The following is a 23,114-nucleotide window of genomic DNA, read 5'->3' as shown; positions in this document are numbered from 1 at the left end:
GGGGGTAAAACCCACGCAAACACGGCGAGAATGTGCAAACTCCACACGGACAGTGACCCAGAGCCAGGATCGAACCTGGGACCTCGGCTCCGTGAACAATACTAACCACTGTGCCACCGTGCTGCCCCCCACCCCCACCCCCACCCCCACCCCACCCCACCTCACCCCCCCCCCCCCCCTATGCCTTCTTAACCACCTTATCTACTTGTCCTGCTGTCTTCAGGGATTTTTGGACATTCACCCCAAGGTCCCACTGGTCCTCTGTACCTCCTTGCATCCTACAGTTCATTCTGTATTCCCTTACCTTGTTAGTCCTCCCAAAATACATAATCTCACACTTTTCAGGGTTAAATTCCATTTGCCGCTGTTCTATCCATCTAACCAGTTTGGCTGCATTATCCTGTAAGCTAAGGCTTTCCTTGTCACTATTTACACCACGGATTTTCATCTGCCAACTTAATGATCATACCCCAACATACACATCTAGATCATTTGGACCCTATTTGTTGACACAGAGGCAGGTGACATCTAGTTCATGAATGCACATTACAAAAAGCAAGGAACCCAGCACTGATCCTTGAGGAACACCACTGGACACAGGCTTCCAGTCACAAAAATAACCTTTGATCATCACCCTCTTCCATTTGGAGTATTGTGAGCAGTTTCGGGCCCCTTATCTTAAGGGAGGATGTGCTGGCCTTGGAGAGGATCCAGAGGAGGTTCACAAGAATGATCCCCAGAATGAAGGACTTGCCATATGATGTGTGGTTGAGGACTCTGGGTCTGCACTTGATGGAGCTTCGACGGATGGGGGGAGATCTCATTGAAACTTGCAAAATACCGAGAGGCCTGGATAGAGTGGACGTGGAGAGGATATTTCACCTAGTTGGAGAAACTAGAGCCTGAGAACACAGCCTCAGATGAAGGGACGATCCTTTAAAATAGAGATAAGGAGGAATTTCTTCAGCCAGAGGGTGGTGAACCTGTGGCACTCTTTGCCGCAGAAGGCTGTGGAGGCCAAATCACTGAGTGTCTTTAAGACAGAGATAGATAGGTTCTTGATTAATAAGGGGATCAGGGGTTATGGGGAGAAGGCAGGAGAATGGGGATGAGAAAAACATCAGCCATGGTTGAATGGCGGAGCAGACTCGATGGGCCGAGTGGCCTAATTCTGCTCCTATGTCTTATGGTCTTCCGGTCTTATTATTCCTGCCACTAAGTCACTTTTGGACCCAATTAGCCAAATTGCCCTGGATCCCACAGGTTCTTACCTCTTTTTTTTTTAAATCTTTTTATTGACTTTTCTCATATTTAGAAACAGTTGTTACTTATATACAGTACATTTTTCTTGCCCGCGCTAATTTGCTTTATTTTACTGAGAGGTTTGTTTTGTCCTTCATTTGACTAACTGTACGTACATTTTGCTGCCCTCGGTCTATGATATCCCCCTTTTCTCCTACCCACCCACCCCCCCCCCCATTGGTTTCAGTACCCTTCCTCTTCTCTTGTGGTTTCCCCATTTTTCTTTCTCCCCCCTCCCCCTGACTTACTCCTCGTTTTTTTTCCTGACTTACTCCTCGTTGCCAGTCTGCAGCTTTGGGTGGTGCTGCCGATCGCCAGCCGAGCAGGATTCTCCGGTGTGCGATTAGGGAAGCGAAAGCAAGGGCGTTGGCCCCCTTCCCCATGTGTAGCTCTGGCTGCTCCGATAGCCCGAAGATTGCCACTATTGGGCATGGCTTCACCCTCACTCCCACAACTTTGGACATTACCTCGGAGAAGGCTGCCCAGAACCCAGCAAGCTTGGGGCAAGCCCAAAACATGTGGGTGTGGTTGGCCGGGCCCCTCTGGCACCGTTCACATTTGTCCTCCACCTCCGGGAAGAACCTGTTCATTCGGGTTCTGGTCAGGTGCACTCTGTGCACCACTTTGAGCTGCATTAGGCTTAGCCTTGCGCAGGAGGAGGTGGAGCTCACCCTGCTCAGTGCTTCGCTCCAGAGTCCCCATCCTACCTCTGTCCCCAGTTCGTCCTCCCATTTTTGTCTGGTCCCATCCAGTGGTGTTGGGGCTCTGTCCAGTAGCTCTCCGTATATTTTCCCACATAGCCCCCCCTTCTCGCTGCTTGTGCCTATCAGGTCCTCTAGTAGTGTGCTTTCTGGGGCCCCAGGGTACCCCACTGTCTCTTTGCGGAGCAAGTGCTTTATTTGGAGGTGTCTCAATTCCTGTCCTCTTAGTTTCCACTCCCTTGTCAGTTCGTCCAGTGTCGCCAGTTTGGGCCCTACATAGAAGTCCCCGACCGTTAATGTGCCCCCGTCCCGCCTCCATCTTTTGAAGGTGGTATCTAGCATGGCTGGGGGGGAATCTGTGATTGCCGCAGATGGGGGCCATAAGGGACATTTTGGTTATCCCGAAGTGCTGTCTCAACTGGGTCCACGTTCTCAGCGTGGCTGCTACCACTGGGCTTGTTGTGTACCTTGTTGAGGAGGATGGGAGTGCTGCTGTGGCCAGGGCCCGGAAGGTTGTTCCTTTACAGGATGCCTCCTCCATTTTATTATTTTTTTAAAAATATATTTTATTCAAGATTTTTTGGCCAAACATAACAGTACGTAGTTTTTCTTTTAAACAACAATAAAGCAATATAAATAACAGTGGCCAGTTTTAAACAAATAAATAAATAATATATAAACAGAAACAAAAACAAAACTAAATGGCAACTGCCTTGTCAAAAATAGTTACTCTCCAAAGATACAATCCAACAGTCCAATATACATTACCTATAACAAATACCTATACATATACAATAACATCCCTGAGAGCCCGCCCGGATCCTCCCCCCGCCACCCTCCCCCCTGGGTTGCTGCTGCTGTCTTTCTTTCTTTTTAATTATCTCTATCGTTCTGTGAGGTAGTTGATGAACGGTTGCCACCGTCTGGTGAACCCTTGAGCCGAACCCCTTAATACGAACTTGATCCGTTCTAACTTTATAAACCCTGCCATGTCGTTTATCCAGGTCTCCACGCCCGGGGGTTTGGCTTCCTTCCACATTAGCAATATCCTGCGCCGGGCTACTAGGGACGCAAAGGCCAAAGCATCAGCCTCTCTCGCCTCCTGCACTCCCGGCTCTTCTGCAACCCCAAATATAGCCAACCCCCAGCCTGGCTCGACCCTGACCCCCACCACCTTCGAAAGCACCATCGCCACCCCCACCCAGAACCCCTGTAATGCCGGACATGGCCAGAACATGTGGGTGTGATTCGCTGGGCTTCTCGAGCATCTCCCACACCTATCCTCTACCCTGAAAAATGTACTGAGCCGTGCTCCAGTCATATGCGCCCTGTGTAGAACCTTGAATTGTATCAGGCTTAGCCTGGCACACGAGGACGACGAGTTTACCCTACGTAGGGCATCAGCCCACAGCCCCTCCTCAATCTCCTCCCCCAGCTCTTCTTCCCATTTCCCTTTCAGCTCATCTACCATGATCTCCTCCTCGTCCCTCATTTCCCTGTATATGTCCGACACCCTACCATCCCCCACCCATGTCTCTGAGATCACTCTATCCTGCACCTCCTGCGTCGGGAACTGCGGGAATTCCCTCACCTGTTGCCTCGCAAAAGCCCTCAGTTGCATATACCGAAATGCATTCCCTTGGGGCAACCCATATTTTTCCGTCAGCGCTCCCAGACTCGCAAACGTCCCATCTACAAACAGATCTCTCAATTGTACTACCCCAGCTCTTTGCCATGCTCCAAATCCCCCATCCATTCTCCCCGGAACAAACCTATGGTTATTTCTTATCGGGGACCGCACCGAGGCTACCGTCCTTCCCCTATGCCGTCTCCACTGCCCCCAAATTTTTAATGTTGCCATCACCACCGGGCTTGTAGTGTATTTCTTCAGTGAGAACGGCAACGGTGCCGTCACCATTGCTTGTAAGCTGGTCCCCTTGCAGGACTCCCTCTCCAATCTCTTCCACGCCGCTCCCTCCCCTTCTCCCATCCACTTACACACCATTGAAATATTGGCGGCCTAGTAATAATCATTTAGGCTCGGTAGTGCCAGCCCCCCCCTATCCCTACTACGCTGCAAGAACCCCCTCCTCACTCTCGGGGTCTTCCCGGCCCACACAAAACTCATAATGCTTTTCTCGATTCTCTTAAAAAAAGCCTTCGTGACCATCACCGGGAGGCGCTGAAACACAAAGAGGAATCTCGGGAGAACCACCATTTTAACCGCCTGCACCCTACCTGCCAGTGACAGGGACACCATGTCCCATCTCTTGAAATCCTCCTCCATCTGTTCCACCAATCGTGTTAAATTAAGCCGGTGTAAGGTTCCCCAATTCTTGGCTATCTGAATCCCCAAGTACCGGAAGTCTCTTGTTACCTTCCTCAGCGGTAAATCCTCTATTTCCCTGCTCTGCTCCCCCGGATGCACCACAAACAACTCACTTTTCCCCATGTTCAATTTATACCCCGAAAAATCCCCAAACTCCCCAAGTATCCGCATTATCTCTGGCATCCCCTCCACCGGGTCTGCCACATACAACAACAAATCATCCGCATACAAAGATACCCGGTGTTCTTCTCCTCCCCTACACACTCCCCTCCACTTCCTGGAACCCCTCAGTGCTATGGCCAGGGGCTCAATCGGCAGTGCAAACAATAACGGAGACAGGGGACACCCCTGCCTCGTCCCTCTGTAAAGCCGGAAATAATCAGACCCCCGTCCATTCGTAACCACACTCGCCATCGGTGCCCTATACAGCAACTGTACCCATCCGATATACCCATCTCCAAAGCCAAATCTCCTCAGCACCTCCCACAGATAATCCCACTCCACTCTATCAAATGCTTTCTCGGCATCCATCGCCACCACTATCTCCGCTTCCCCCTCTGGCGGGGGCATCATCATTACCCCTAGCAACTTCCGTATGTTCGTGTTCAGCTGTCTCCCCTTCACAAACCCAGTTTGGTCCTCATGAACCACCCCCTGGACACAGTCCTCTATCCTCGTCGCCATTACCTTGGCCAGATTCTTAGCATCCACATTTAAAAGAGAAATGGGCCTATAGGACCCGCATTGCAGCGGGTCTTTTTCCTTCTTTAGGAGGAGCGATATCGTTGCCTCTGACATAGTCGGGGGCAACTGCCCCCTTTCCCTCGCCTCATTAAAGGTTCTCATCAGAAGCGGGGCCAGCAAGTCCATATACTTCCTATAAAATTCCACCGGGAATCTGTCTGGTCCCGGGGCCTTCCCCGCCTGCATGCTCCCAATCCCTTTCACTACCTCCTCCATCTCAATCTGTGCTCCCAGTCCCGCCCTCTCCTGCTCCTCCACCTTAGGGAATTCCAGCTGATCCAGAAAGCACATCATTCTCTCCTTCCCTTCCGGGGGTTGAGCTTTATATAATCTTTCGTACAATGCCTTGAACACCCCATTCACTCTCTCCGCTCCCCGCTCCATCTCTCCCTCCTCATCTCTCACCCCCCCCTATCTCCCTCGCTGCTCCCCTCTTCCTCAGTTGGTGGGCCAGCAACCGGCTCGCCTTCTCCCCATATTCGTACTGTACACCCTGTGCCTTCCTCCATTGTGCCTCTGCATTACCCGTAGTCAACAAGTCAAATTCTACATGTAGCCTTTGCCTTTCCCTGTACAGTCCCTCCTCCGGTGCCTCCGCATATTGTCTGTCCACCCTCAGAAGTTCTTTCAGCAACCGCTCCCTTTCCCTACCCTCCTGCTTTCCTTGATGTGCCCTGATAGATATCAGCTCCCCTCTAACCACTGCCTTCAACGCCTCCCAGACCACTCCCACCTGAACCTCCCCATTGTCATTAAGCTCCAAGTACCTTTCAATACACCCCCTCACCCTTAAACATACCCCCTCATCTGCCAATAATCCCATGTCCATTCTCCAGGGTGGGTGCTGTTCTTTTTCCTCCCCTATCTCCAGGTCCACCCAATGTGGAGCGTGGTCCGAGATAGCTATAGCCGTCCGTGTACTCCGTCCCTGTCACCTTCGGGATCAGCGCCCTTCCCAAAACAAAAAAGTCATACTTTATGGACATAGGAGAAAAACGAGAACTCCTTACTCCTAGGCCTGCTAAATCTCCAGGGGTCTACTCCTCCCATCTGCTCCATAAAGTCCTTGAGCACCCTAGCTGCAGCCGGCCTCCTCCCGGTCCTGGACCTCGATCTGTCCAGGCCTGGGTCCAGCACCGTATTGAAGTCTCCCCCCATTACCAACTTTCCCGCCTCTAGGTCCGGGATACGTCCCAACATACGCCTCATAAAATTGGCATCATCCCAGTTCGGGGCATATACGTTCACTAGAACCACCGCCTCCCCTTGCAATCTACCACTCACCATCACGTATCTACCTCCACTATCCGCCACTATGGTCTTTGCCTCAAACAGTACCCGTTTCCCCACTAATATAGCCACCCCCCTGTTCTTTGCGTCTAACCCCGAATGAAACACCTGCCCCACCGATCCTTTGCATAGTCTGACCTGGTCTATCAGTTTCAAATGCGTCTCCTGCAACATAACCACATCTGCCTTTAATTTCTTTAGGTGTGCGAGTACCCGTGCCCTTTTAATCGGCCCGTTCAGCCCTCTCACATTCCACGTGATCAGCCGGGTTGGGGGGCTCTTTACCCCCCCCCCCCCCCCCCCCTTGCCGACTAGCCATCCCTTTTTTTTAATCCAGCTCCTCACCCGGTTCCCACGTAGCCGTATCTCCCCCCGACGGCGCCCTGCCGCCTCGACCACCCCACCCCGTACCAGCTCCCCCTTCTCCCCAGCAGCAACCCAGTTAAACCCCCCCCCCCCCCCGCTAGATCCTTTTCTAGCGTAATTGCACCCCCCATGTTGCTCCCAGAAGTCAGCAAACTCTGGCTGACCTCGGCTTCCCCCCGTGACCTCGGCCCCCACTGTGCGAGGCCCCCTCCTTCCTGCTTCCCTGTTCCTGGCATGATTACCATAGCGCGGGAACAAAGCCCGCGTTTCCCACTCGGCCCCGCCCCTAATGGCCGGCGCCCACAATTCCTCCCCCCCCCCTCTCCCCCACGACATGGGGAAGAGAGAAAAGTTACAGGGTCGCAAGATTAACAACTTGAGAGATCATCCCTGTGGTGTTGGGTGTTCTGACACACAGATGAGCCAACACGGTTGTATATGGTACAACGCTATTTTATTTAAACTTACTATTTACAGTTTGGTCTTTGCACTCTGCACGTGGGGGTTCCCTGCTTGTGATGTTTTAACAGCTCTTTCTTGTTCCCTTCTCCCCAGACCTACTGACCACCAGGTGTCGTGCTCGTGCTTTTTATGTGGTTGGTGTTCTTGTCTGTGATTGGTTGTGGTGTTGTGTACTCTGATTTGCCTGTTAGTGTGTCCATCATGATGTGTGTGTTTGAATATCATGACAATCCCTTCCCCCTTTTTCCCCCCCTTCACCCCACGTAATCACCCCACCACTTTGTCCCAAACGTTCTTTTTCTGGCCCGCCTATTCCAGCTGCTCCTCCACAATAAATGTCCACGCCTCTTCTGCCGTCTCAAAGTAGTGGTGCTTCCCTTGGTGTGTGACCCACAGTCTTGCCGGCTGCAACATTTCAAATTTGACCTTCCTTTTGTGAAGCACCGCCTTGGCCCGATTAAAACTTGCCCTCCTTCTCGCCACCTCCGCACTCCAATCTTGATATAAGCGGATCACCGCGTTCTCCCACCTACTGCTCCGAGTTTTCTTCGCCCATCTGAGGACCATCTCTCTGTCATTATATCGGAGAAATCTCACCACTATGGCTCGAGGTATTTCTCCAGCCCTCGGTCTTCGCGTCATAACTCGATAAGCTCCCTCCACCTCCAACGGGCCCGTCGGGGCCTCCGATCCCATTAACGAGTGAAGCATCGTGCTCACATATGCCCCGACGTCCACCCCTTCTGCACCTTCGGGAAGACCAAGAATCCTTAAATTCTTCCTCCTCGCATTATTCTCCAGCACCTCCAGCCTTTCCACACACCTTTTATGCTGTGCCTCGTGCATCTCTGTCTTCACCACCAGGCCCTGTATTTCGTCTTCATTTTCAGCGGCCTTTGCCTTCACGACCTGAAGCTCCTGCTCCTGGGTCTTTTGCTCCTCCTTTAGCCCTTCAATCGCCTGTAATATCGGGGCCAGCAGCTCCTTCTTCATCTCCTTTTTAAGTTCTTCCACACAGCGCCGCAGGAACTCTTGTTGGTCAGGGCCACCTTCCGACGCCATCTTGCTTTGTGCTTGCCTTCCTTGCCGCTGCTCTAGAGGATCCTCCGCAATCCGGCCACTTTCCTCTCCTTTTTCCATCCGTGTCCAGGGGGAATTCCCTTCTGGTTTACCGCACAGTGTTTTTAGCCGTTAAAATTGCCGTTGGGGCTCCTATTAAGAGCCCAAAAGTCCGTTCCACCGGGAGCTGCCGAAACGTGCGACTTAGCTGGTCATCGCCGCACCCGGAAGTCCGCCTCCTCCATTTGTACCCCATCTGAGTCGGATTCTTGTACCCATCCCCTCACGTTTTCTGCCGCTGCTGCCCAGTGGTAGTATTGTAGGTTCGGTAGAGCCAGCCCCCTCTGACTCTCCCTCTTTGCAGTGTCGGTTTGGGAATTCTCGGGTTCTTGCACCCCCACACAAATGCCATGATTAGTCTGTCTATGTTTTGGAAAAAGGCCTTGGGGATGAAGATCGGGATGGATCTAAACAGGAAGAGGAACCTTGGCAGTACATTCATCTTGATCGTCTGCACTCTTCCCGCCAGGGAGAGTGGGAGTGAGCCCCACCGTTGAAGGTCTTTTCTTACTTCCTCCACCAGGCTGGTCAGGTTCACTTGTGGATCTGTGTCCAGTGTCTGGCTATTTGGATCCCCAGGTAACGGAATCTGTTCTGGGCCGTTTTGAACGGAGCTCCTTCAGCTCTCTCCCTCCCCCGTTTGGTTCACTGGGAATGCCTCGCTCTAGCCCAGGTTAAGTTTGTAGCCCGAGAAGAGTCCAAGCTCTTTCAGTATTTGCAGTATTGCCTTCAGACCCTCCTGTGGCTTCGAGACATAGAGGAGCAGGTCATCTGCATAGAGTGAGACTCTGTGCTCTCTGTTTCCTCTCCGGATTCTCTTCCAGCTTTTTGCGTCCCGCAGGGTTATCACCAGGGGTTCGATCGCTGGTGCGAACAAGAGTGGGGGCAGGGGGCAGCCCTGTCTTGTTCCTCTCTGTAGCTGGAAGTATTCAGAGCTGGTGGTGTTAGTTCGGACACTCGCTTTGGGAGCGTTGTACAGGAGCCTCACCCAGGCGGTGAATCCCGCTCCAAGCCCAAACCGTTCCAGTACCTCGAGGACGTAGCTCCATTCGACTCTGTCAAAGGTCTTTTCTGCGTCCAGGGAGATGATCACGTCTGGTGTTCTCTCCCCGGGGGGGGCTCATTATCACATTCAGCAGCCGCCTGATGTTTGCTGTGAGCTGCCTACCCTTGACAAAGCCCGTTAGGTCCTCTGCGACCACCTCTGGTACACAGCCTTCCAGCCTTTTGGCCAGGACCTTTGCGAGTAATTCTGCATCCACGTTCAGCAGTGAAATGGGTCTGTATGATCCACATTCCGTCAGGTCTTTATCTTTTTTGAGTATTAGTGGGATTGTGGCCTGCGCTAGCGTTGGGGACAGGGTGCCCCCCGCCAGTGAGCCCGTGAACATTTCCCTTCGGTGTGGGGCCAGGACTGATGCAAAGGTCACGGTGCCTTTCCCGCTTGCATGGAGCTGATGCTCTCCATGATTTCAGGTTCTTACCTCCTTGATCAGTCTCCCATGCAGGACCTTGTCAAAAGCCTTACTGAAGTTCATGTAAACTACATCAACTGCACTACTCACATCTACACACGTAGTCAGCTCCTCGAAAACTTCAATCAAATTTGGGAGACGTGTTCTCTCCCTGACAAAGCCATGCCGACTATCAATATTAATCCTTGCCTCTCCAAATGGAGATTAGTTCTGTCCTTCAGAATTTCTTCCAATAACTTCCCTACCACTGATGTTAGGCTCACTGGCCTATAATTACCTGTTTTTTCCCCAGTTACCCTCTTGAATAATGGTACATTAGCTGTCCTCCAGCTCTCTGACACCGCTCCTGTGGCCAGAGAAGATTTGAAAATTAGCGTCTGAGCCACTGCAATCTCCTCTCTTGTCTCACACAGCAGCCTAGGATACATCTCATCTTGGCCTGGGTTTTTATCCACTTTGAAGCCTATTAGAACCGCTAAAACCTCCTCCCGCTCAATGCTAATTTGTTCAATCATATCACAGTCCTCTTCCCTGCTTTCTGTACCTCGTCATCTTCTCCAGAGTGAACGCAGGTGCAAAATATTCACTTATGTCTTCCACCTCCACACACAGTTTGCCACTTTGGTCCGTAATGGCCCCTATTCTTGTCCTGCTTATCCTCTTGCCTTTAATATACTTATAATACACCTTGTGTTTTTCCTTTATTTTACCCACCAGTGTTTCTTCATGCCCCCTCTTTGCCCTCCGAATTTCTTTCAATACCCCCTGAACTTTCGATACTCCTCTAGGGCATCCATCGTTTTGAGACCATTGTATCTGCCAAAAGCCTTCCTTTTTTCTTTATCCAGTGCTGTATATCCCTTCACATCCAGGGGTCTCTGGACTTGTTGGTCTCGCCCTCTACCTTTATGGGAACATGTTGGCATTGTACTCACTCTTTCCTTTTTGAATGACTCCCACTGTTCTGATGTGGATCTTCCTGCAAGTAGCTGCTCCCAGTCCACTTTGCCCAGATCCTGTCTTATCCTATTAAAATTGTCCCTCCCCCAATTCGGAAACCTCGGGCGGGTTTCTCTGGCCTCCCCGTGGCGGCAGGAGGCAGCCCGCAGTTGGCCGGCGGCGAGATCTTCTGGTCCCACCGCTGTGAAGGGATTTCCAATTGAATCCACCTCAAGCCGCTGGGGAAACCCGCAGTGGTGGGGTGCACCTGCGGGGGACCAAAAGACCACGCCAAGGTAAACAGCCAAAAAAAATCTCAACCCTTATTTCTGGTGCATATTTGTCTTTTTCCATAACCACCTTAAATCTTATTAAGTTATGGTCACTATCACCGAAATGCTCTCCCACTGAAACCTCTACCACCTGCCCCCTCTCTTGTAGGACTTTCTACGTATTGGCTCAAAAAGCTCTCTTAGACACACTTTAAGAATTCCACACCCTCTAAGCCTTTCACACTTTTCCTATCCCAATTAATTTTGGGGAAGTTGAAATCCCCTACTATTATTGCCTTATTATTAATACAATTATTTTATATTTGTCTACATATCTGCTCTTCTATCTCTCCCTGACTGTTTGGGAGCCTATAGTGCACCCCCCCCCCCCACCCAGCTACAAGATTGCCCCCTTTCTGTCTTTAGGTTCCACCTATATGGCCTCAATTGAGGAGCCTACAAAGTTATCATCCTTCCACACTGCAGTAATCGACTCCTTGATCAATATCACAACACCACCACCGTCTCGCCTGAAGATTCTATACCCAGAATGTTGAGCTGCCAGTCCTGCCCCCCCCTCAACTATATCTACGTGACAGCAATAATATAAAAATAATATAATAATATAATCATCAAAGAATTATATAGAAACCCTTCACAGCCTCTCTGAAATGTGGTTACCACTTCCGGTGTGGACCATGGAGTAAGTGGTCACACACAAGGCAGCTCCTGCCCAACGTTACAGAAAAGAGCTCTTTTTTAATCAATACGGGGTGGAATTTTGATGAAAAGACATAGGTGAATGTTGGAGGGGTACTTTCCCCCAGGAATGGTATGTCTCTTGGTTACCAGACCCGGCAGAGACAGTAAAAGATTTGGCTGGAGCTGCAGTAAAGACAAAAGCCTCTTCCAGCATGCAGGTGGGGGAAAGGCAAGCTTAAAGGCTTCAAGCTGACTTGAGGGCCTTTATTAAAGGTGAATTCTAGCAGCAGAGGGAACAACTGTAAAAAGATCTCACCAAGGCCATTGAAGAAGTGGGGACGAGGCTTCCGGTGGCGGCCATGGAGGAGTAGGTCGTGCATTCGGCAGCTCCCGTCTGGAACGGACTCTCAGACATTTTTCAGGAGTTTCCACAGACTTTTTGGTGAAGATTGGTGAAGCGAACACTGCCAAAAGGATTCCCTCTCTGTGGGACTTCCGGTGACGGCGGGCGGGAGGCAGCTGTGCGTTGGAGGGCTCCCGTTCAGGACCGACATTGTCGGGGGTTAACGCCCGGTCTTAGGGCCAGCGAAGGCAGTGAAAGTCGGGAGACAGCACAAAGAAGGGCAATGTCGAAGACCGGCAAAAAACGGCCGTGAAAAAAGCAGCTGAAAGTCCGTCGGGGAGTGAAAAGGTCACCGCGGGGTCAGTAAAGAAAATGGAGGCTGGAGCACCAGGGGAGGCCGCATTGCTTACGGCTGAAGAAATAACTAAGGTGATGGCCGTGGAATTCGAAAGGCAGTTTACAAAACATATGGAGGCAATGAGGAAGGAGATGGGGGCGAATTTGAAAGTGCTGGTGGAGGAGGCGATTACCCCGATCAGGACGGAGGTGGCGAGCGCAGTGCCGGAGGTGCGGGAGCAAGGGGAGACGCTGAAGGAAGTGGAAGAGACAGTACTGCAGCACAGTGGTCAACTTACCTCGATGGGGAAGGAGATGCGGAAGGTGATGGAGATCAACAAGGATCTGCGAGGCAAAATGGAAGACCTGGAAAACAGATCCAGGTGTCAGAATTTGAGGATTATGGGTCTGCCTGAAGGAGTTGAAGGACCGAAGCCGACTGAGTATTTTGCCGCGATGTTGGCGAAACTATTGGGGGAGGGGGAGGATCCCTCCCGATATGAACTGGATCGGGCACATCGGTCGTGGAGGCCTATACCAAAGGCGAGTGAGCCGCCAAGGGCAGTGACTCTGTGCTTCCGTAGGTACAGGGTGAAGGAGAAGGTCCTGAGCTGGGCCAAGCAGAAGCGGGTGGTGCAGTGGGCTGGAGCTGGTATTCGTGTGTACCAGGACTTTACGGTGGAGCTGGCGTGGAGGCGGGCTGCCTTCAACCGGGTGAAGAGGGCACTGTACATTAACAAGGTGTGGTGCGGCATTGTATATCCAGCGCAGCTGAGGGTGACTTACAAGCTCAGGGACTTTTATTTTGGAACGGCGGAAGCAGCGGAGGAGTTTGCAAAAGCAGAAGGACTGTGGCAGAACTGACAAATTGAGGAATGGCCATGTACCAATGTAGCCTCATGAATGTATTTTTTCCTTTTGTGTTTCACTGCGTGCTGGTGTATGGGCTGTAGGAGCCAACATTGTGTATATTTGGACAAGGGAAGAAATGGGACTTTCAGTCGGAATGAGGGCTCTTTGGGGTATAGGTGGATATGCGGGGTTTGTGTGCTAAAAGGGGAATTCTGGGTTTTTCCTGGGGCCGGGCAAGGGGGAAAGGGACCCGGGCGGGGGCCTACACGCTGGCCGGTTTAAGCCGGCCAGTGAACGGGAGTGAGGTGGGGGGAGGGGCTGCGACCATCGGACCATGGCAGAACAGGGTCCGAGTGGTCTAGCTGGGGTGGAAGTTGGGGGTAAGGAACAGAGGTTGGGGGGAGGAGTTTTACAAGAGGAAGTGGAGGGGGAAGGAGTTGGGGAGGGGGTGTTTACAACTCTTGGGTGTCATTTACGGTACTCTTTTGGAGGTTGGATGGTATTGAGTGTTGTCGTGGGGGGGGGGGGGGGGGGCGACTCTATCGGTTAATGGTGGCCATGGAGGATTCCGGACACCTTTCTCTTTTTCGCTTTTGTTTTGGGTTTGTGGGAGGGTTTGGTTTATTTGAGGCATATATTGACAGTTGGGTGGGGTGGTGGGAGGATGGGATCATTGTTGATGTTCAGGGTATTGACTTTGTATTTGTCACCGTTTGCTGCCTGTTGGTGGGGTGTAAACTTTGAAGGAAAATGTGGAAATGGAGAATAAAAACATTTAAAAAAAAAAAGAAATGTGGTTACCACCCAATTCTCTTTATTTTCTCCCAAGTGACCTCAGAGCCCATGTGCTATGCCTCTTGAACTCCATGTGTTAACTGCATTAACTTCTCACCATTTCGGCTTTAATTTATTCATGGAATGTGGTGTCGTTGGTTAGGCCAGCATTTATTGTCCATCTCTAATTGCCCTTGAGAAGGTAGTGGTGAGTTGCATTCTTGAACCGCTGCAGTCCATTTAGCGTAGATACACCCACAGTGTGGTTAGGGAGGGAGTTCCAGGATTTTGACCCAGCGACAGTGAAGGAACGGCAATGTATTTCCAAGTCAGGATGGTGAGTGGCTTGGAGGGGCACCTCAGGTAGTGGTGTTGCCATGTGTCTGCTATCCTTGCCCTTCTAGGTGGTAGCAGTCATGTGTTTGAAAGGTGCTGTCGAAAGAGCCTTGGCGAGTTATTGCAGTGCATCTTGTAGATGGTACACACAGCTGCTACTGTGTGGCAGTGGTGGAGAGAGTGAATGTTTAATGTGGTGGATGGGGTGCTGATCAAGCGGGGCTGCCTTGTCCTGGATGGTGTTGAGCTTCTTGAGTGTTGTTGGAGCTGCACTCATCCAGGCAAGTGGAGTGTATTCCATTACACTCCTGACTTGTAGATGGTTGACGGCTTTGGGAAGGATCTAGCAGACGGGATGAATGTAGGAATTTAGATATATTGTTTTATAGGTATTTGGTGCAATAAGGGTTAAAAGCCTGGGTTAGCGTGTGTGGGTGTGTGAGACTGCTGCAGTCATGTTTTTAAAATAACCTTGGTTTGAAAGGTTTGGAACCAAGGGTGCAATTGAATCATCGTAAAAAACTTGGGCTAATGGAATGTTGTTTGATTAAGGGGATTTATTGTGGAGTTAATTAGATTTCAGCTTGGTAAAGTGATGTCATTGCTGGGTGGAGCCAAGACATCAGGCATTTTGAGAAAGCAGGTCAGTGCAGTTCTGATCTGAATGAATCTGTGCCCAGATGTCAAACAGTTCACTCTCACAGTTAAAAGAGATTCACAGTCTTTAAAGCAGTGCAGATTTGTCTGAGAACAGGGGAGCTGAAACAATCTGAGAAGCAGCTTCTAAAGACATACGGCCAGAATTTCTGCATGGGTCTGACAGGAGTCAGATCTTTTCTTTAAAGCAGTATTAGGAGATCTCACTTTCTCAAAGAACATCTCTGTAAAACAAGTATTCCGATGTGCCATTGGTAGTTAAAAGTGGATTGAGAACTGAGAAGGGGTTTTTCTTGTTGTTTAAGTGGGAATAAAGATAGCAGTTAAGGATATTGTATTCACTGTATTGTGTAGGATTGTTTAAGGGGTAATTGTTACTTATTTTCTGATGTTATGTTAAATATTTTAATATTGTGATAGTAATAAAGATTGTTTTAAAATACAATATCCGTATTTCTTCATGAAATCACTCCTGAAGCAAAGTCTCCTTTCCTCACAGTCTTACAAATTTAAACTAAAATATTAGTATCTATCCAGTATCCTAGCCACTGTGGGGGTTTGGTCCGGGGTTATAATACAGACTGCTGTGATCCAATATTCAGAGAGGGGCTTTTTTTTTAAATGTATTTTATTACAAACATGTATCAAAGCAGGTTACAGCAAATAAACACCCCGGGAAATATACTTCCCAACAATCAACTATACAGTCTGTACAGGTTTTTCCCCTTTCTCACCCTCCCCCCTCCCCTCCCCTCCTCCACCCCCCACGACGAACATCTCCTCAAACATGGTCACAAACATTCCCCGACTTTTCTCAAAACCCCCTGCAGAGACCCTTAACTCATACTTTATCTTCTCCGGCCGCAGGAAGTCGTACAGGTCACCCAACCAAGCCATTACCCCCTGGTGGTGATGCCGACCGCCACTCCAGTGAAATTCGCCGCCGTGCAATCAGAGAGGCGAAGGCCGCGACATTGGCCTTCCTTCTCTCCATGAGCTCCGGCTTCTCTGAGACCCCAAATATCCCCACCAAAGGGTCCGGGTCCACTTCCTCCCCCACTATCCTGGCTAAGACCGCGAACACCCCCAACCAGAATCTTCCCAATTTTTCGGAACCCCAAAACATGTGCGCATGATTCGCTGGCCCCCGCCCACACCTCACACACTCATCTGCTACCCCCTGAAAGAACCCACTCATTCTTACCCCAGCCTCACTCCATACTCCTCAATTGATCTCCTCTCCTATTTTTCTTGATCTTCATCACCCGCTCACCTCCCTGCTCCCCCAGCCACTTGTATACATCCTCAATTCTTCCCTCCCCTTCCACATCCAGAAGCAGCAGTCGCTGCAGCAGGGTGTATCCCGGCAACCTAGGGAACCCCCTCCAGATCTTTCGCGCAAAGTTCCTAACTGCAGATACCTGAACTCACTACCCCATAGCAGCTCTACCCTCTCCCTTAGCCCCTCCAGACTGGCGAACCCTTCCTCCAAATATAAATCCCTCACCTTGACCAGCCCCACTTCCCTCCACCTCCTGTATAAAACTATCCATCCCTCCCGGCTCAAACCCATGATTCTCGCACAGCGGCATTAGCATCAACGACATCCCTTCCACCCTAAAATGCCTCCTCAGCTGATTCACCGTGGCCTGCACCACTGGGCTCCCTGAATACCTACTCGGAGTCATTGGCAATGCTGCCATCACCATATCCCTCAAACTAGACCCCTTACAAGATTCCGCCTCCATCCTAACCCACTCTACCCTTTCTCCTTCCCACCACCGCCGCAACGTGTCCACATTCGCCGGCCAATAATAATGAAGCAAGTTCGGCAACGCTAACCCCCCCTGCTGGCTCTGTAGCAGGGCCCTCCCCACCCTCGGCACCTTCCCCGCCCATATAAAGTCTGAGATGATTGTGTCCATTTTCTGATAAAGGCATTTGGTATAAAGAGCCTGAAGGATAAACAAGAACCTTGGCAGAATATTAATTTTCACCACTTGGACCCTCCCCACCAACGTTAAATGATGTGTGTCCCACCTCTTAAGATCCTCCCTGGCCTCCTCCACCAGCTTCGTTAAGTTCCACTTATGGAGCCCCGTCCATTCCCTCGCTACCTGAATCCCCAAATACCTAAACCTGTCCCTCGCTACCGTAAATGGCATCCCCCCTAAATTAGCCCACTGTCCCAGCTCATTCCCAGAGAGGGGCTTTTGATCTGGGATGGTGTAGGAACAGACACTCCTGTCTGATGTCTCCATGGTAACTGGCTTCCTTTGTTTTATAGAGCACATGCCGCTTGATGGTAACGTCAGTGGCGAGAGGGATGGACCGGCTACTGAGCAGGATCTAGAAGGTGAGTTTGCAAATGGGGCCAAACAGGCAGATACTGAACACCTCAGAGAGACTTTTACACAGTAGATTTATACACAACGAGTGATTAGGATCTGGACTGCATTGCCGGAGACAGGCTTACAAAACAAATTTGGTCAATTAACTGAAGAGAAAATGTTTTCAGGGCTACAGAGAAAAGATGTGGCAGTGGGACTAGGTGAGTGATGCGCAATCAATTGCACAAAGACGCAGATTGGGTACAACTGTGGCTTTATTGCAGTCAGATGCGTGGCCTCCTGCTGCAGCTGGCGAAATGGCAGGGCACTGGAGGTCATGCATATTTATACAGATCTTAGTGGGCGGAGCCAGCCGGCAGGGGCTACCGGCGAACCTTTAGTGCAGGTCCTACCTTACATCCCCTAATACAGAGGTTCACCACATTCACCCCCTGTTAAAAATGAGTCCGGCGGGGGTGATGTGAAACTATATACAAATAGTGCAATTATGTACAGTGTTATGAAAAAGTTCATGTTGACGGTCTGGAGTCCGTCAAAGGTTCAGCCGATCCGGTGCTTTGGTGCTTCGTTGGGAGCGGCGTAACGGTGGCAGCGAAGTCGGTGCTGACGGTGGTGGAGGTGGCACCGATGGCGGTGGTGGCAGTACTGATGCTGGCCAGTCATCGGGGAACTCCAGCGGTGTGCCAACATGCTCTTCGTCCTCTTGTGCGGAAGGGGGGGGGGGTTGGTCTGGTGGGGTCAATGTTGGCGGCGAGGTGGGGGGGGGGGGGCGCATGGGTGGGGAGTGTGTTGGGGTGGAACCTGACGGTGCCAGGTCCCTGAGTGAGATAGTATCTTGGCGGCCGTCGGGGAATTCCACGTAGGCATATTGAGGGTTGGCGTGGAGCAGGTGAACCCTGTCCACCAAGGGGTCCGCCTTGTGGAGTTGGACGTGCCTACGGAGAAGGACCGGTCCTGGTGCTGCGAGCCAAGTCGGGAATGACACCCCGGATGTGGACTTCCTGGGGAAGGTAAAAACAAATTCATGGGGTGTGGTGTTAGTGGCGGTGCACAATAGTGACCGGATGGAATGTAGAGCGTCAGGGAGGACTTCCTTCCAGCGAGAGACTGGGAGGTTCCTGGACCGTAGGGCCAACTGGACGGCCCTCCAAACCATCTCGTTCTCCCTCGCCACGTGCCCGTTTCCCCAGGGGTTATAACTGGTCGTCCTGCTGGAGGCTATACCCCTGCTGAGCAGGAACTGACGCAGCTCATCGCTCATGAATGAAGATCCCTTGTCACTGTGGATGTAGGCGGGGAAGCCGAACAGAGTGAAGATTGTGTTGAGGGCCTTGATGATGGTGGCAGACGTCATATCGGGGCATGGGATGGCGAAGGGGAATCTGGAGTACTCATCGACTACACTGAGAATGTACGTGTTACAGTCGGTGGAGGGGAGAGGCCCTTTGAAATCCACGCTGAGGCGTTCAAAGGGGCGGGAGGCCTTCACCAGGCGCGCACGGTCCGGCCGGTAGAAGTGCGGCTTGCACTCCGCACAGACCTGGCAGTCCCTGGTGACTGTCCTTACTTCTTCGACGGAGTAGGGCAGATTGCGAGCTTTGACCTGATGGTACAATCGAGTGACCCCCGGGTGACAAAGGCTGTCGTGTAGGGCCCGGAGTTGGTCCACTTGTGCGCTGGCACATGTACCTCGGGATAGGGCATCTGGGGCTCGTTGAGTTTGCCGGGGCGATACAGAATCTCGTAATTATAGGTGGAGAGCTCGATTCTCCACCGCAAGATTTTATCATTTTTGATCTTGCCCCGCTGTGTGTTATCGAACATGAAGGCTACCGACCGTTGGTCCGTAAGGAGAGTGAATCTCTTACCGGCCAGGTAATGCCTCCAGTGCCGCACAGCTTCAACGATTGCTTGGGCCTCCTTTTCGACGGATGAGTGTCGAATTTCAGAGGCATGAAGGGTGCGGGAAAAGAATGCCACGGGTCTGCCTGCCTGTTTAGAGTGGCGGCAAGGGCGACGTCTGAAGCGTCGATTTCTGCTTGAAAAGTCAGTGACTCGTCCACTGCGCGCATCCCGGCCTTGGCGATGTCTGCTCTGATGCGGGCGAAAGCATGTTGTGCCTCGGCTGCGAGGGGGAATTGGGTGGACTGAATGAGTGGGCGGGCCTTGTCCGCATAGTTTGGGACCCACTGAGCGTAGTAGGAAAAGAACCCCAGGTAGCGTTTGAGGGCCTTGGGGCAGTGGGGGAGGGGGAGATCCATGAGGAGGCGCATGCAGTCGAGGTCGGGCCTGAGAAGTTTGTTTTGGGCTACATAGCCGAGAATGGCTAACCGGGTCGTGCTGAACACACACTTCTCTTTGTTGTAGGTCATATTGAGAAGAGTGGCAGTGCGGAGGAATTTATCGAGGTTGGCATCGTGGTCCTGCTGGTCATGGCCGCAGATGGTGACATTATCTAAGTACGGAAAGGTGGCCCGCAAACCGTACTGGTCGACCATTCGGTCCATTTCCCTTTGGAAGACCGAGACCCCGTTTGTGACGCCGAAAGGACCCTAAGGAAGTGATAGAGGCGACCGTCCGCCTCGAAGGCAGTGTATGACCGGTCCGACTTCCGGATGGGGAGCTGGTGGCGGATTTCAGGTCAATTGTTGAGAAAACCCGATACTGTGCAATCTGATTGACCATATCAGATATGCATGGGAGGGGGTACGCGTCGAGCTGCATGTACCGATTGATGGTCTGGCTGTAGTCCATGACCATCCTGTGTTTCTCCCCAGTTTTAACCACTACCACTTGGGCTCTCCAGGGGCTGTTGCTGGCCTCGATAATACCCTCCTTAAGCAGCCGCTGGACTTCGGACCTGATGAAGGTCTTGTCCTGGGTGCTGAACCGTCTGCTCCTGGTGGCAACGGGCTTGCAATCCGCAGTTAGATTGGCAAAAAGGGAGGGGGGATCGACCTTGAGGGTCGCGAGGCCGCAAACGGTAAGGGGGGGTATGGGCCCGCTGAATTTGAGGGCGAGGCTCTGGAGGCTGCACTGGAAATCCAGGCCCAACAGGAGTGCAGCGCAGATATTAGGAAGGACATAGAGGCGGAAGTTACTAAATTGTACACCCTGGACCGTGAGGGTGACTGTACAAAAGCCTCGGATCGGGACGGAGTGGGATCCGGAGGCTAGGGAGATCCTTTGATTGGCAGGGTGGACCGCGAGGGAGCAGCGCCTTACCGTATCTGGGTTAACGAAGCTTTCGGTGCTCCTGGAGTCCAGCAGGCACGAGGTCGCATGGCCATTGGTTTTCACCGTCGTCGATGCGGTGGCCAGGTTGTGCGGGCGAGATTGGTCCAGCGGCATCGAAGCGAGCTGCGGGTAATCGTCGGATGCCTTGGATGGCGAGCGTGTGCGGTTCTGATTTCGGGATGTCCGAAGACCCTGTGGGGAATAAAATGGCGGTGCCCATGGCGCGCACATTGCAGGGTCGGGACAAGATGGCGGTGCCCATGGTGCGCACATTGCAGGGTCGGGACAAGATGGCGGCGCCCACGGGGCGCACATGGCCGAAGGGGGACAAGATGGCGGCGCCCATCGGTCGCACATGGCCCTGGGAGGAGAAGATGGTGGCTCCCATTGTGCGCTTGGCGTGGGGGAGGGGACGATAGCGGGCGCGATCACAGCGATGCGCAGGCCTGGCACACAGCCACGAAGTGGCCCTTCTTACTGCAGGATTTACAAACGGCAGTGCGGGCCGGGCAGTGTTGGCGGGGTTGTTTCTGCTGACCGCAGAAGTAGCAGCGGGGACCCCCGGGGTGCGTGGATCGGCGAGCGGCGCAGGCGTATTGGGAAGGCAGGGCTCCAGCTGAGGAGGTCATTGGCGGGGTCCAGGAGGGGTAGGAAGGGGTAGAAGGGTGGGCAGCGCGGCGGGAGGGGTAAGATTGTACATTACGGGATGCGACCATCATGGAGAGCGCCAAGGTTTACGTCTCCGCCAGTTCGAGTGTGGCCCTTTCCAGTAATCGTTCTCGGATGCGGTCCAACGCAATCCCCGTCACAAAAGCATCGTGCATGAGTAGGTTAGTGTGTTCAGCGGCCGTAACGGCCTGGCAATCACAGTCTCAGACAAATGGAATTAGGGTGCACCAGAAGTCTTCGATGGACTCACCAGGTAGTTGCAAGCGGGTGGCGAGTACATGCCTGGCGAAGAACGTGTTCGTCTTCTGAGCAGAGTGTTCTTTAAGGAATGCCATTGCTTTCACGTAATTCAAGGCGCCTTGGATCAACAGGAACACGCTGGAGCTCAGTCTGGAGTACAGGACGTTTATCTTCTGAGCCTCCATTGGCGCGGGGTCCACAGCGTTGATGTAGGCCTCAAAACATGCTAGCCAGTGAGTAAAGTATTTTCTGGCGTCGGGCGAGTGCGGATCCAGCTGCTGGCGATCGGGCTTAATTCTGATATCCATTCTGTGGAAAAATCTGACTGCAATAAATTGATGCACGATCAATTGCACAAAGGCTAAAGTTGGGTACAACTGTGGCTTTATTACAGTCAGATGCGTGGCCTCCTGCTGCAGCTGGCAAAATGGCAGGGCAATGGAGGTCATGCATATTTATAGAGATCTTCGTGGGCAGAGCCAGCCGGCAGGGGCTATCGGCGAACCTGTAGTGCAGGTCCTACCTTACATCGCCTAATACAGTGGTTCACCTCAGTGAGTTGTTCTTGAGGAGAGCAAATGCAAACAAGATAGACTGAATAGCTTCCTTAGCCTTTCGATGATTCCACATCAGGGCCTAACACTAAAAATACATTTCTCAGAATGGAAACAGGCCAAAGGCCCCAAGACAAATCTGTTACCAGGAACCCAGCAAATCGCCTCTCGATTCTATCAAGTCTTCAGTGTCCTGCCCTTGGCCATCCTATGGGTGATGTTCTTCTGGAATTGTTCAATCCCAATCTGTGTTCTCCTGTGCATTGAACCCTTCACCCATAACACCTGAGAATTTCAGTTAGAACATCTCACACTTGCCTCTATTCCCTGGACCCATATCCTTGACCTTTTTCTACATTCCTTCATGGGAAATGCGCATCTCTAGCGAGGCGAGTATTTGATGCCTGCCCCTAATTGCCTTGAGAAGGTGGTGGTGAGCTGTCTTCGTGAAACCCTGCTGTCCACGTGGTGTAGGAAGTGCTGTTAGGAAGGGTGTTCATTACCTCAGAACTGCTGATGACAGAATCCTTCTTGTTCTCCCCCCTGCACCCCCTCCCCCACCTCCCCTGGGCTGTTTAACATTCTGGGAATCATACAGAGCAATTTGACCCATGCCTTAAGCTGTCAATCAGCCACTGCCATCCCAAGAAGTCTTTGATTAGAGAGAGAGGGAAAATCAGCCAGGGCTCCTGCTCCTGATCACTGTCCTGTGACCCCTGGGTTAGAGAGAGAGGAAATCAGCCAGGGCTCCTGCTCCTGATCACTGTCCTGTGACCCCTGGGTTAGAGAGAGAGGAAATCAGCCAGGGCTCCTGCTCCTGATCACTGTCCTGTGACCCCTGGGTTAGAGAGAGAGGAAATCAGCCAGGGCTCCTGCTCCTGATCACTGTCCTGTGACCCCTGGGTTAGAGAGAGAGGAAATCAGCCAGGGCTCCTGCTTCTGTTCACTGTCCTGTAATCCCTGGGTTAGAGAGAGGGAGGAAATCAGCCAGGGCTCCTGCTCCCGATCACTGTCCTGTAATCCCTGGGTGAGAGAGAGGGAGGAAATCAGCCAGAACTCCTGCT

General features: G+C 51.9%; 1 protein-coding gene across 3 annotated transcripts in view; it reads left to right on the top strand.

Moving 5' to 3' along the window:
• The window catches only part of LOC140394381 (uncharacterized), a 394,661-nt gene that overhangs the window by 140,742 nt on the left and 230,805 nt on the right, over positions 1 to 23,114 (top strand). For all 3 annotated transcript variants that reach the window (XM_072481612.1, XM_072481601.1, XM_072481593.1), the window contains one exon: positions 17,287 to 17,355. In XM_072481612.1, the coding sequence (XP_072337713.1) occupies positions 17,287 to 17,355 (69 nt within the window). The remainder of the gene's footprint in view (positions 1 to 17,286; positions 17,356 to 23,114) is intronic.

This window comes from Scyliorhinus torazame, chromosome 2, assembly GCF_047496885.1.
Source record: "Scyliorhinus torazame isolate Kashiwa2021f chromosome 2, sScyTor2.1, whole genome shotgun sequence".
In the NCBI taxonomy this organism is placed as follows: Eukaryota; Metazoa; Chordata; class Chondrichthyes; order Carcharhiniformes; family Scyliorhinidae; genus Scyliorhinus; species Scyliorhinus torazame.
This window is presented reverse-complemented; position numbering and strand designations above follow the sequence as displayed.